Source organism: Suricata suricatta, chromosome 10 (genome assembly GCF_006229205.1).
Source record: "Suricata suricatta isolate VVHF042 chromosome 10, meerkat_22Aug2017_6uvM2_HiC, whole genome shotgun sequence".
NCBI lineage: Eukaryota > Metazoa > Chordata > Mammalia > Carnivora > Herpestidae > Suricata > Suricata suricatta.
The window spans coordinates 95,499,245-95,514,642 of NC_043709.1; the positions used below are offsets into that span (position 1 = coordinate 95,499,245).

The window sequence follows — 15,398 nt, forward strand, 5'->3', positions numbered from 1 at the left end:
CAGATGTAGGCGGATCTTTTAATCCAAAATTGTTTGCTTTAAAGTTGCCTTTGCCACTTGCAACATTCTACCTGGAGTATCTTGCCTTGGGGCTAATGCCATTCTTTACAACTGTCAGCATATGAACTGTGGAGCCGAAATGCTTTCATGATAGTGTGCACACAGGAATACCAACAAGTCCATCATGAGCACCGCCAGGGCCGGCCGTAGATTCGGTAATATTCCCTGTATAGAAGTCAATGCTCTAGGGTGTTTTCTTTCTGTTGCATGATGAAACTAGAGGGTTCTGCAGAACCCTCAAGGGAAGAAACGACGTATGGAGTCTCAGCTGGAGGAAGTGGTGCACCGGATTTACTTATTTTTCTCACCGCGGAGGCGGTGGGGAGCCAGGGAGTTGGAGAGCAGGGGCTGGGGGTGGGGACATAAGTGGGTGGGAGACATCCTGCGCTCGCAGGTCCCTTCAGTGTGGCGCGCCCTACCTGGCCTGTTGTCCCGCGCGTGCCTCCGCCCTAGCGTGCGGATAGGTGGGTGGGGACATCCGGATCTCCTGGGTCTCCGCAGTGCGGTCCGCGTGTCCCCCCGATCCCCTGCATGCGTGTGGCAGCGCTTTCTAGCCGGATCTGGAGGAGGGGAGGAAGCGGCGGCCTTTCCCAAGCTTTGCCAGGTGCCTCCTCAGCCAGCAGGCAAGTTTCCCGGAGTTGGAGGGGCGCTGCAAGCCTTCCCACCCCCTCAGGCCCTCAGCTATTTTCCTACACCTAGCTCCTGTTCCTGTGCCAGGACCCTCGCCCCACCAGAAGTGTGGTGGCATGGGGAGATGTTGGCGGGTAAGGAGAGGATAGTTCTGAATTCCACAAAGGAGGCAGTGCCAGTTTCAGTGAAGTGGTAGGGAAAAAACAAAAAGCAAGCAAACAAACCAGAGCCATGTGGGTTCAAGAGAGGAAGGAGAAGTGAAGAGGGGATTGGACGCATCCCTTCTGAAGAGTTATGACAGCTGGGGATTGTAATCAACACAGTGGAATCGTGATTTAAGCTATATATCTTTAACCCAAAACGATCCTCAACTTTTCTAGACACTGGTTTATATTAATTTATTTAGGGGTTAAATCAGTTAGCTTAAAATCATTGTTTTACCCCCGCAAGAGTTCATCTCTAAGGGAAAAGGGCATAAAGTGAGTTTGGATGGGATGGCTAAAGATTGAGAGTAATCTGATTGAAGCAACATTATTTGCAAGGGTGGGCCAGGTCTCCCTGTCAAAGTTTAAAACTGGGGAATAGAAACTGAAGGAGAACACTGAATAATCTTGAAGGGCCGTAAGAAAAACACATTATTCTTCACAACATGTTGTACCCAAGTTTGTAAAATCACCCCAAAACAAACACCAGAGACTGCTAGGGAGACCGAGTCACGCCTGCAAAAGCAAAGGGCCTTTATTACAAGCTTAAGCTCGGGCTCACAGTCTTCACCTGACCCACTGGCCAGGTGGAGAGAGTCTGGAACCAACAAAGCAAGGCAGGGCCTTTTATGCCTTTGGGAGGGGGAATTATAGGAAATGATGACAGGTGTACAGTGATCCAATCCCTGCCTCCCCATCAATACTGGCAGTTGTGGGAGCCAATCACAATAGTTAGAATATTGACCAATCAGAGTGGGCCCAGGACCCCCCAGTGGGGCGTGACTAGGCCCACCTCTAGAAAGGTCAAAGGTATCAGCCGGCTTTCCTGATTGGGCGCTGTAGGAGTTGTCCCTCCTTAAGGTGCGCCCTTTCAGAAAAAGCAGGTGCCTTTCCCTCTAAGTACAGGGAAAGGCTGGAAGGCTGGATCAGACCTGCGGCAGGTGGGGTACTGCCCCCCCCCCCCCCCCCCCCCCGTGCCCGGCTATTGCCGGGCGCATTTCCACAGCGGCAGTGCACGGAGACCGGCTCCAGGAAGGCTGGGAAGGCACGGTGGGGAGGTGGGGAGGGCCAGATCGGACCTGTGTCCTTACAGAGGCTTCCCAAGGCACCCAGTGCTCACAATCTTCACATTATCTTATTTACATTTTGTTACCCGAAGCCTTACCAAGAAACATGCTAGTGGTTTTTGAAGAAAAATGAAACCTGATTGGAGAGCAGAACAATCTGTAAAGAAAAACCTAACTGTTGGGGTCATGGCCCAGAATCCAAACAAACAGGTGCCTGTACATCCCAGGGTATCATAGGGGTGAACTAGCAGAGATAGTAAAGGATTTTTTTCTTTTAAAAAGGCTGTTGGAAAAATGCTCAAATATGCTATCAGAAAGGCTGATAATTTCATTTTGCTTTGTTTTCCAACTTTAGAAGAGTTTCATCGCTCTTTCCCAAATGAGGTACAACCTGCTCTTCACGTGTGACTTCTTTCAATAATATGTCCTTAGTTCTGTGACCATTGACCAGACCTTGACTCTAAGCTGTCCCCGCTGGTAGTTTTTTATTTTCACTGCCTGTTGGCCAGGACTTAGCACCATCCCCAGTCACCATAACAAATCCTTCATTCCAAAGCATAGCAGGACACCTCTGTGTTACCAAAGTTTATGGAGAGTTTAATTAAAGGAGAGGATCATAGTGCATAGGGTATACCATTTTTTAAAACTACATCATTTATTTATTTCATGTCATTTATTTCTTGAATGCAGAGCAGACAGCTGATCTCCTTTATGTCACCACTGCCTTCTAGGTATTGCTTTAGGAGAATCACAAAACGTTAAGCTCCTGAAGTTATCCTCCCCAGCAGCATGTCTTCCCCTTTATCTTTCTTCAATGTTGTGTCTAGTGTCTGCACACTCTAGTCCATTCTTCTCAACCTACTGCCTTAAAGAGGGCATATGGAACAAAATGAAATGCATTCTAATAACTCACTTTGAACATGGACTTTAAAGCCATACTGTAGGATAATGAAGACTTCAAGAAAAATGGGTCCCTAGAGTTGTACACCTCCAAATGAAGAGACTCAAAGTGACAAGGCTTTTGAGTAAATGTGTTTTTTTTTATTTTTATGGTTTTTATTTATTTTTGAGAGACAGAGACAGTGTGAGCAGAGGAGGGTCAGAGAGAGGGGGAGATACAGAATGTGAAGCAGGCTCCAGGCTCTGAGCTGTCAGCACAAAGCCCAACGTGGGGCTCGAACACACAAACAATGAGATCATGACCTGAGCCGAAGCCGGACGCTTAACCAACTGAGCCACCCGGGCGCCCCAGTGTGTTTTCTTTTTATTGCAACTGTCATCCCTTGCTGCTTAGACTCCTGTTCCTCTCCAGGCATATTTTTGTCCCTTACTTCTCATCTACTATTTATATATAACTTACGAACTTACTGAAGAGACAAACCCATTGGATTTATGCATCATGTAACTACAAAACTGATTTTGAACCTGTATCTGAATGGGATACTTTTCTGAATAGTTTGTATTAGCTTTATTCTGAGCACATGGTTTCGGCAGACCTCTATAAATTAACAAGATATTTTAAAGTATTTAGATCTCCGCTTATCAATTTACATATTTTATTTTGAACTCAATTACTGGACTTCTTCCTCAAATAAAATTTAGTCAAATGTTTTAATTCTTGAGTAGTATCGAGTCTCTAGTGACTAAATGTACATTTCCTAATGTATAAAAGCAGAGTATGTCAAAGATGTCCAGGGAATGATTCAGTTAATAGGGTTTCATCTTTTCCCTGTTACAAATAAGGCTGCAGGGCGCCTGGGTGGCTCAGTCAGCTAAGCATCCAACTTTGGCTCAGGTCATGATCTTTCAGTTTGTGAGTTTGAGCCCTGTGTTGGGCTCTGTGCTGACAGCCCAGAACCTGGAGCCGGCTTTAGAATCTGTGTCTCCCTTCTCTCTCTGCCCCTCCCCTGCTTGTACTCTGTCTCTCTCGCTCTCAAAAATAAACATAAAATTTTTTAAAATAATAATAAAGCTGCAAGGTATATTACTGATGGGTGCTTATTCTGAGAATTTCTCCCCAGAAGAAAAGAACAAATATATATACATTCTGCAATCTATAGATCTACATAAATCTATATATTGCAAGTATATTACAAGTACATTCTTCAACCTTATTAGATATTGACAAATTTTTCTTAACAGTGATTTAACTGGGGCACCTGGGTGATTGAGTCTGTTAAACATCTGACTCTTGGTTTCACCTCAGGTCATGATCTCACAGAGTGTGGGTTCGAGCCCTATGTTGGACTGTGCACTGATGGTGCTGAGGCTACATGGGATTCTCTGTCTGTCTCTCTTTCTCTCTCTCAAAAATAAACTTAAAAATAATTGTAATAATTCATATTTTTATTAGGCAATATAGAAAATTATTGGTCATTGACTCCTCAAATATTGCCTCTCTTATTTTTTTATTTTATTTTTCCTCCTAGAATTTTTATTAGACATTTTCTGGAATGTTCTCATTCTGTCATTCAAGTTTTTTAGTGTCTTACATATTTTTAATCTTTTTATTATCCTCAGCTTTAACTTAATCAGTTGTTCTCCAATTCATTAAAAAATTTACTATTATGTTTTTCATTTGAAATGTTGTATTTACTTACCTACAAGTAAAGTTTGTAAAAATTTTATTCTTGGACACCTGGGTGGCTCAGTTGGTTGAGTGTCCAACTTTGGATTTCAACTCAGGTTATAATCCCAGAATCTTGATATTTTAAGAATTAGGAGTCTCCTGTACCTGCTGAGCTGTGGACATTTTGAAACAGAAAATACATGATTATTAATAAGAGTTAATTCAATAAGCACATTTTAATCTCACTAAATAGGTGTATTTTGGTACTAGCAAATTTTACCTTACCACAGCCAAGAATTAGATCACCATGGATTTTGAATATTTTAAATTTTATTATTTGTTTATTTTAATTTACAATATAACTAACATTCAGTGTTATATTCATTTCAGGTGTACAATATAATGATTCAACAATTCTACGTGTTCCTTAGTGCTCGCCATGGTAAGTGTACTTTTACTCCCCCTTCCCTATTTCACCCATCCTCCACCCACCTTCCCTCTGGTAACCACCAGTTTGTTCTCTAGATTTAAGACTCTGTTATTTTGTTTGTCACTTTTTTACTTTGTTTTGTTTCTTAAAAGCCACATATGAGTGAATCATATGGTATTTGCCTTTCTCTGACTGACTTATTTCACTTGGTTATCATATCCTCTAGATCCAACCATGTTGTTGCAAATGACAAGATTTCATTATTTTGTGGTCAAGCAACATTCCTATATATATATACCACTTCTTCTTTAACCATTTATCTATCAGTGGATACTTAGGTTGCTTTTATATCTTGGCTATTGTAAATAAAGCTGCAATAAATTACAGGGTACCTGTATCTTTTCTAATTAGTGATTTTGTTTTCTTTGGGTAAATACCCAGTAGTGGAATTATTGGATCATATGATAATCTGTTTTCCATCATGGCTGCACCTGTTTACATTCTTACCAACTGTGCCCAAGATCCTTTTTCTCCACATCTTCCCCAACACTTATCATTTCTTGTGTGTTTTTTTTATTTTAGCCATTCTGACAGGTGTGGGGTGACAGCTCATTGTGGTTTTGATTTGCATTTCACTGATAATAAATGATGTTAAGCATCTTTTCATGTGTTTGTTGACCATCTTTATGTCTTCTTTGGAAAAAAATTGTTCATGTCTTCTGCCTATTTTTATTTTGATTATTTGTTGAGTTTGTGTGTGTGTGTGTGTGTGTGTGTGTGTGTGTGTGTTGAGTTGTAGAAGAAATATTCAAATATATTTTGAATATTAACTCCTGACTCGTCCAGCAGGTCGATCAATGTAGGTCCTGAGGGAGGGAGTGAGAATTGGGTAGGGCAGGGAGCACAGAGAATGGAGGCAAGACAAAGTCTCTGATCAAGCCTCATTTATTGAGAAAACACACATCTTATAAAGGGTAGAAGGTGGGAAACAAGGCAGCTGAGTAGGTCAGTTGCTAGGAAACAGGGTCAAGTGATAAAGGCTAGGGTAAAGGAGGAACCAAACTGAAGTTTTAGCACAGCACCTGAGAGGCTGACACTGCCCTGCCTGCAGGTGGTTGATCTTTGTTCTTCTGGCAGCTTCCCACAAACTCCATATTGGATACATCAGTTGCAAGTATCTTTTCCCATTCAGTGGGATTTTACTTTGTTGTGGAGAAAACCTTTTATTTTGATGTACATTCTCTATAGTTTACTTTTGCTTTTGTTTTCCTTGCCAAAAGTGAAACTTTTAGAAAAATATTTCTACAGCTGATGTCAAGATTAATGCCTGTATTTTCCTCTAGGAATTGTATGGTTTCAGATCTCTCATTTAAGTGCTTAATCTATCTTGAGTTTATTTTCTGTGTATGGTATAAGAAAGTGGTCTAATTGTATTTTTTTTCATGTAGCTGTCCAGTTTTACCAAAAACATTTGTTGAAAAGACATTTTCCTATTGTATATACTTGCCTCCTTGTCATAGATTAATTGGCCATATAATCCTGTGTTTATTTCTGGATTTTTGTTCTGTTTTGTTGATCTTGTGTCTCTCTATCCTGTTCTATTGATCTATGGGTCAGATTCTGTGCCAACAACATTCTGTTTTGCTTACTGCTGGTATGTAGTGTATCTTAAAACATGGGATGTGATAACCTACCTACAGTTTTGTTCTTCCTTTTCATGGTCTTTTGTAGTTCCATACAAATTTTAGGATTATTTTTTCTAGATTTGTGAAAAATGCTGTTGATATTTTGATAGGGATTGCATTAAATCTGTAGATTGCTCTGGGTAGTACAGACATTTTAACAATATTTGTTCTCCCAATCCATGAACATGGAGTATCTTTCCATGAACATGGAGTATCTTTCCATTGGTTTGTATCATCTTCAATTTCTTTTTTTTTTTTAATTTTTAACTTTTATTTATTTTTGAGAGAGAGAGAAGTGGTAGGGAAGGACAGAGAGAGAGGGAGACACAGAATTTGAAGCCGGCTCCAGGCTGCAAGCTGTCAGCACAGAGCCTGAAGTGGGGATCGAACTCACAAATGCAAGATCATGACCTGAGCCGAAGTCAGATGCTTAACCAACTGAGACACCCAGGTACCCCTTCAATTTCTTTCATCAATTTTTTGTAGTTTTTGGAGTACAGGCCTTTCACCTCTTTGGTTAAATTTCTTCCTAGGTATTTTATTATTTTTGGCATAGTTGTAAGTGAGATAATTTTCTTCATTTTTCTTTTTGCTACATAATTGTTAGTGTATAGAAATGTTACAGATTTCTTTATATTAATTTTGTATCCTTCAACTTTACTGAATTCATTTATCAGTTCTTTAGTTTTCTGGTGGAGTCTTCAGGGTTTTCTATATATAGTATCATATCATCCACAAATACTAAAAGTTTTACTTTTTTCCATACAAACTTAGATGACCTTTCTTTCTTTTTCTTGCCTGATTGTTGATGCTAAGGCTTGCTAGTACTATGTAAAATAAAAGAGGTGAAAGTGTACATCCTTGTTTTGGTCCTGATCTTGGTGGGAAAAGCCTCAGTTTTTCACCATTAAGTATGATGTTATTTGTAGGTTTTTCATATATGGCCTTTATTCTATTGATGTATGTTTCCTTTAAATCTAATTTGTTGAGAGGTTTTAACATGAATGAATGTTGTACTCTGTCAAATAATTTTTCTGCATCTAGAAATGATCATATGGTTTTTATTCATTCTCTTGTTGAAGCAATGTATCATATTGATTGATTTGTGAAAGTTGAATCATGCTTGGATCCCAGGCATAAATCCCACTTGATCATGGCGAATGAGGTTTTTTTTAATATATTGTTGGGTTATGGATTTTTGCATGTACATTCATCAGAGATATGGCCTGTAATCCTCTATCTTTTGGAGTGTTTTATCTGGCTTTTGGAATCAGGGTAATGCTGGCCTCATAGAATGAACTTGGATGATATCCTTCCCCTTATGTTTTTGGAATGGTTTGAAAAGTATAGGTCTTAACTCTAAATGTTTACAGAAGTTGGCTGTAAAGCTGTCTGGTCCTAGACTTTTGTTTGTTGAGTTTTAGGTTACTGCTCAATTACTTTGCAGGTAATCTGTACAAATTTTCGATTTCTTTTTGCTTCAGTTCTGGGAGGTTATATGTTTCTAGGTACTTATGCATTTCCTCTAGGTGGTCCAATTTATTGGCATATAATATTTCATAATATACTCATAATTTTTGTTCTTTGATGTTGGTTGTTATTTCTTCTTTATCATTTCTGATTTTATATAATTTAGTCTTTCTCTCTCTCTTTCTTTCTTTCTTTTTCTCCTCCCCCTCCCCCTCCCTCCCCTCCTCCTCCTCCTCCTTCTTCTTTTTGTCAGTCTGGCTAAAAGTTTATGATATTTTTAGATCTTCTCAAAGAACAAGCTCCTGGTTTCATTGATCCATTCTACTGGTTTTTTTCCCCATCCTGTTTCACTTATTTCTGTTGTAATCTTTATTATTTCTTTCCTTCTACTAGATTTGGGCTTTGTTCTTTTTCTACCTTCTTTAGATGTAAGGTTAGGTTGTTTGTTTGAGATTTTTCTTGCTTCTTGAGTTAGGCCTAAATTGCTGTAACCTTTCCTTTTGGAACAGCTTTTGCTGCATCCCAAAGAGTTTGGATCATTGTGTTTTCATTTTCATTTGTCCCCACAGAATTTTTCCTTCCCTCTTTGATTTCATGGTTGGCCCATTTATTGTTTTGTAGCATGTTATTAGCCTCAATTGTTTGTATTATTTCCAGATTTTTTTTCTGATGGTCGATTTCTTGTTTCATAACATTATGGTTAAAAAAAGTTTCATGATGATTTCAATATTTTTTAATTTGTTGAGACTTGTCCTGCAGCCTCATATGTGATCTATTCTGGAGAATGTTCCATGTGTATTTGAAAACAATGTCTATTCTGCTTGGTGGGGATGGAATGCTCCAGATATATATGCTGGACCCATTTAGTCTAATGTGTCATTCAAAGCCAATGTTCTCTGGGTGATTTTCTGTCTGGGTGTCAAAATTCCCTTTATCATTGTATTACTATTAATTTCTTCATTTATGTTTGTTAAATAGGTGCTTTATGTATTTGGGTGCCTCCATATTTGAGACATAAATATTTTAAATTATTGTATCTTCTTGTTCGATTATACTTTTTATGATTATATAGTGTCCCTCTTTGTCTCTTGTTACAGTCTTCTTTTTAAAGTCTATTTTGTCCAACATAAGTACTACTACACCAGCTTTCTTTTTGCTTTCATCTGTATGATAAATGTCTTTCCAGCCCTTCATTTTCAACCTGCTTGTGTCTTTAGGTCTGAAATAAATCTCTTGTAGGTGAAATGTAGATAAATATTGCGTTTTTATCCATTCTGTCACCCTACATCTTTTGATCAGAGCATTTAGTCCATTTACATCCAAAGTAATCATTGATGGGTATGTACTTATTGGCATTTTGTTATAGGTTGTAGAATTATTTTGCAGTTCTTCTGTTCTTTTCTTCTCTATTCTTGTGGTTTGATGGCCTTCTTTAGTGATATGCTTGAATTCCTTTCTCTTTATTTTTTTGCATATCTATTAGAGGTTTTTGAACTGTGTTTACCATCAGGTTTGTATATAGCATATATAGAGTCATATATACAACATAATATGCATATTTGCATATAGCAGTTTATATTAAGTTGGAGGTTGCTTGTTGGAACTCATTCTAAAGGCACCAAATTTTTACTGTCCTTCTCCTCACATTTTAGGTGTATGGCGTCATATTTTATATCCTTTTATTTGTGAATCCTTTGGCTAATTGTTACAGATATGTTTCACTTTTCTGTTTTCATGCATTAACTTCCATACCAGTTTTATAAGTAATTAATCTACTACTTTCATTATGTTTGTATCTAACTGTGAAATTTTTTCCTTTCCTACTTTACTATTTTTGCTTATGATCTTTTCTTGCATTCATAGAATCTCTTTTAGTATTTCCTTAAGGCTGCTTTCATGGTGATGAATTCTTTTAACTTTTGTTTGTCTGGGAAAGTTTATCTCTCCTTCTATTCTGAATGATAGCCTTACTGGAAAGGATAGACTTTGTTACAATTTTTTTTTTTCATTTTAGCACTTTGAGTATATCATGTGACTCCTTTCTGGCCTAGAAAGTTTCTGCTGAACAATCAGCTGATAACCTCATGGGGATTCCATTGTGTGTTACTATGTTTTATTTTGTTTTGTTTTGCTTTGCTTTGTGTTGTTTTGTTTTCTCAATACTTTAAAATTCCCTCTTTATAAAAATGTAGTGACATTTTACCATTTTTATTATTATGTGTCTTGGTGTGGACCTCCTTGTGTTGATTTTGTTGTAAATTCACTGTGTCTCTTGGGTCTGCATGTTTGTTTCCTTCCCCAGATTAGGGAAGTGTTCAGCAAGTATTTCCTCAAATAAATTTTCAGTCACATTTTTTTCTTTCTCTTCTACTTCTGGATCCCTATAATACATATGTTATTATGCTTGATGGTGTCACTGAGTTCCCTTAACCTATTCTCATTTTTCATTGTTCTGTTTTCTTTTTCCTGTTTCATTGGTTTCTTTCTATTACCCTGTCTTCTTGGTCACTGACCTCTTCTGCTTCATCTAGTCTACTATTTATTCTCTCAAGTATATTTTTAATTTCAGTTATTGTGTACTTTATCTCTGTTTGGTTTTTTTTTTTTTTGTATGTTCTATCTCTTTGTTGAGGTCTCACTGGACACTCCACTTCTTTCTCAACTGTAGTATCTTTATGATCACTGCTTTGAATTCTCTATCTGACAAATTGCTAATCACCATTTTGTTTAGCTCTTTGGCTATGATTTTGCTGTATTCTTTCATTTGGGACAAATTCCTCTGTCTCCTCATTTTGTCTTACTCTCTGTGTGTGTTTCTATGTGTTAGGAAAGTCAGCTATATCACCTGCTCTTGAAAATAGTGGCCTAGGGGTGCCTGGATGACTCAGTTGGTTAAGTGTCCAACTCTTGATTTTGGCTCAGGTCATGATCTCATGGTTATGATATTGAGCTCCATGTTGGAGTGTGGAGTCAGCTTAAGATTCTCTCTTTCTTTCTCCCTTTGCCCCTCCTCTTCTCACACACATGCATTTTCTCTCAAGAAAGAAAAGAAGAGTAGAGACAAGGCAAGGCAAGGCAAGGCAGGGCAGGGCAGGGCAGGGCAGGGCAGGACAAGGCAAGGCAAGGCAAGGCAAAGCAAGGCAAGGCAAAAGGCAAGGCAAGGCAAAAGGCAAGGCAAGGCAAAAAGAGTGACATTATGAACAAGAGGTCTGGTAGTGCTCTGTAGTGGAATGTCCCTTGTGCACTACAACTTGATGCTTCAAGGGTATCTCCTAAGTGTGTTGTATGTGCCCTACTGTTGTGATTGAGATGTTTTGCCTTCAGTCCAGTTATCTGCAATGGGTCTTTTTGCCTGTTATGGACATGGTTTCATCCCTGCGATGTTAAGGGCCCAGTCTGGGTATGCCTTGAGCTTGAATTGTGTCAGATCAGATGCCTACCTTCAGCTCACTAGGGAGAACTGTGGTCATACCCAACTTCAGAGTGCTTTTCCAGCACTATCCCCTGAGAAGCTTTCATTGATGGGTGGAAGAGCCTGTAGTCAGACCAGATGCCTGTCCCCAGTATGTCTGTTGAGGCTACAGTGACCCCAGTCTGCTGGGCTTCCTTTTTGTGCTATCCCTTGTAAGATTTTTGTTGGTGGGCAGGCCAGCAGTCAGATCAGATATCTGCTTCCCCCCCCCTCCCACCCACGGCAAGGGCTGCAGATGATCTAGTGTGTATGGTTCTCTTCCCCTTTACTCAAGTCAAGAATCACTTTTATGTGGTCCTGGCCACTGTTGGGACTGCTTACACAATACCACACTTGTTGCTCAGCTTTGGATGGGACTCCTGCCAAGTGGGGTTGGTTGGATGGGATGGAGATGTAGGAGACCCAGAGGTGTGCTTCACAGTGTTAGCAAGGTATGTTGCTAGTCTGCTTGTGGGCAGAGACCTGGATTTGCTTTAGAGGAACCCCTACAGAGACAGGCGGATTAGACTGGGCAGTCTACAGGAGAATGCAGGGGCAGGGGCAGGGAGCCCCTTAGCAAAGCTAGGTGAAGAGTGCTCATGCTGGTTCCTGCAGGCATCTGTGTATTCAGGCTGAGGGAGTGGGTGACAAATGGTACCAGCCAGATCCTTTGTTCTGGGAGAAGTTTCCCAAAGATTCCTGCCCTTCCTGTGCTTGCTCTGAGACCAGTAAATAAATCTCCTTCCTGAATACCCAAGCGACTCCCAAACTACTGCTTCTATGCTGTATCGTGGTGAGGTTATTTGTTACGCTGGCTCTTTAAAGGTGTGAACTCATATTCCTAATAACCTTGAGACTTTCTCTGATTTTTGAGGTTCCCAGGGTTAAGACCCACTGACTGTTAAGCCCTTCTAGTTTTCAAAGCCAATTTTTTGGGATTCGTCTTCCCAATGCAGGTAATCCATGCCTTGGGTGCCTGGTGTGGGGTCTCTTCCTCTCCCTTCTCTGTGCCTGTGGTGTTCATAGTCTCATGAGTCAGTTCAGTTCTTATTTGAAAGGGAGGGGTCAGTTTGGTTCTTGACTGCATCTCCACACTTCCTGCTATTATCTGATATGGACTCTTCTCTAAGATTAACTGTGGAGAGCCTGTACTTAAAGTCTTTGGGTCATATTCTGGGTTATTTACACTGAAGTGGGTGTTATCTAGGTATATCCAGGGGACAAGGTGAACTTAAGATCCTCCTACTTTCCCATCTTCCCCAGAAGCTCTGATTATTTTCTTTATTTAAAAAATATAGGGGCACTTGTGGGGAAGAGCACTGGGTATTATATGGAAACCAACTTGGTAAAAACCTATATAATAAAAACAAATAATAAAAAAATAAAAAGTATATACGGGTGCCTGGGTGGCTCAGTTGGTTAAGCATCTGGCTTCAGCTCAGGTCATGATCTCACGATTCATGGGTTCAAGCCCCATGTCAGGCTCTGTGCTGACAGCTCAGAGTCTGGAGCCTGTCTTTAGATTTTGTGTCTCCCTTTCTCTCTGACCCTCCCCTGCTCACTCTGTCTCTCTCTCTCTCTCTCAAAAACAAATAAAAAACATTTAAAAAAAAAGAAAGTATATACATAACAAATACCACAAGATCATGACCTGAGCCGAAGTCAGACACTCAACTGACTGAGCCATCCAGGTACCCCTAACATTTATATACATTATGAAATGTCTATGATAAATGTAGCTACCATATGTCACGATATATAGTTTTCACATATTGGGGCACTTGGTCAGGTCAGTCAGTTAAGCCTCCACCTCTTGATCTTGACTCAGGTCATATTCTCACAGTTTGTGAGTTCAAACCCCACATAAAGCTCTGCACACAGCACAGAACTTGCTTGGAATTCTTTCTCCCTCTCTCTCTGCCCATAACCCACTTGTTCTTTCTCTCTCTCTCTCAACATAAATAAACTTTAAAAATTTTGAAGTTGTCACATATTAAATATATTCCTATGCTGTATGTTGTATCCCCCTGTCTTGTTGATTTTATAACTGGAAATTTGTACCTTTTGAACAGCTTCCCCTATTTCACCCACCCTCCTACCTCCCTACCCTCTAGCAACAACCAAATTGTTCTCTGTGAGAGTTATTTTTGTTTTGTTTTGTTTGTTCACTTGTCTTGTTGCTTGGATTCAGGATATAATGGAAATAGTATAGTATTTATCTTTCTCTGCTTTATTTCACTTAGCATGATAATCTCTAAGTACATACATATTGTTATAAATTGAAAACTTTTATTATTATTATTTTGTTAGTATTAATATTGTACTAATATATTAATATGTACTAATATATTAATATATTAATATGTTAATAATTATTATTTCATATCTCTATATATGTCAAAGCATTAAAAAGAATGAAATCTTACCCTTCACCATAACATGTATACATATATACCACATTTTCTTTGTCTATTCATATTGATGGAAACTTATGTTGCTTTCATGTTTGTTTAAAAAAATAATCAATATGGTATTATAAAAAATGACACCTTTATTTACCCAAACCTCCTTTTTTTCCTTCCCCAGAGACTAGTATTTTTTATATCTGATATTTCTTACATATGATAGTACAATTTTAATATTCATCAGTTTTTTAGTCTCTCAGTAGTAGTTTTGGGTACTAGAAATCCTATTCTTCTAAAGGTTTCAGAGGTGTAAAATATCACATTTCACATGTCAGCTTGATTTATATGCCACAAAGTAGAAAGTAAACAATTTTTTGTTTGACTTAGCATATTTTAATAATACATCATGTTTTCTTTTGTTTTTTTGTTTTGTTTTGTTATTTTAAGTAGGCTCCAAACACGAGCCTGAACTTACAGAGGTTGAACTCATGACCCTGAGAGCAATACCTGAGCTGAGATGAAGAGTTAGATGATTAACTGACTGACTCACCTAGGCCACCTTTACCAATACTTCAATTAACATGTTTTTAAATAATTTTTTTAATGTTTAGTTATTTATGAGTAAGAGAGAGAGAGACAGAGTGAGTGGGGGAGAGGAAGAGAGAGAGGGAGACACAGAATCTGTAGCAGGCTCCAGACTGTGATCTGCTAGCACAGAGCCTGATGCAGGGCTCAAACTCACAAACTGTTAGATCATGACCTGATCAGAAGCTGGACATTCTACTGGCTGAACCACCCTGGAGCCCCTCAGTTAACAATTTTTAAAATGTTTTACACATATTGTCTATAATGATAGTTTCAAAAGACCAATACTGAAAAGAGAATACCAATTCTCTCTTACATATTTGGAACCTCACCCTGAGGAACAAGAGATAACTGTAACATATTTGCAGCTTACTGCCTCCCAAGGAATTTACTCAGAATTACACTAGAAATGATTTTGTGAAATACTTAGTTGTGCGATCTTTTCATTAAGTTTCAGTAAAATACAACTGTGAACATTACATAACTTGAAACTTTACTAAAAAGTTAACATGCACTCCTAATTTATTGCAGTTTTACAATAACCAAGCTATGGAAGAAGTTCAACTGTCCATCGATAGATGAATGGATAAAAAATATATGGTGTAATCTAACAACAAAAAGAAATAAAAGGTATCCAAACCAATAAGAAAGAAAGCAAACTTTCTTTTTTTTTTAAATAGTTAATTGTCAAATTGGTTTCCATACAACACCCAGTGCTCTTCCCCACAAGTGCCCTCCTCCATCACCACTACCTCTTTTCCCTCCTCCTCCTTCCCCTTCAACCCTCAGTTCATTTTCAGTATTCAATAGTCTCTCAAGTTTTGTTTCCCTCTCTCTCCCCAA

At 38.8% G+C, this 15,398-nt stretch overlaps 1 protein-coding gene and 1 long non-coding RNA gene across 2 annotated transcripts in view; one reads left to right on the forward strand and one right to left on the reverse strand.

Moving 5' to 3' along the window:
• Positions 1-316: 316 nt before the first annotated feature.
• The window catches only part of LOC115305313, a 65,601-nt gene continuing 50,519 nt past the window's right edge, over positions 317-15,398 (forward strand). The window contains exons 1-3 of the mRNA XM_029955554.1: positions 317-824; positions 1,755-1,834; positions 4,920-4,971. Of these exons, the coding sequence (XP_029811414.1) occupies positions 317-824; positions 1,755-1,834; positions 4,920-4,971 (640 nt within the window). The remainder of the gene's footprint in view (positions 825-1,754; positions 1,835-4,919; positions 4,972-15,398) is intronic.
• LOC115303507 lies at positions 2,535-4,602 on the reverse strand. The gene is made up of 2 exons (XR_003914090.1): positions 4,561-4,602; positions 2,535-2,825 (listed from the first exon to the last, which is right to left on the reverse strand). It is a non-coding gene; the product is annotated as an uncharacterized LOC115303507 (long non-coding RNA).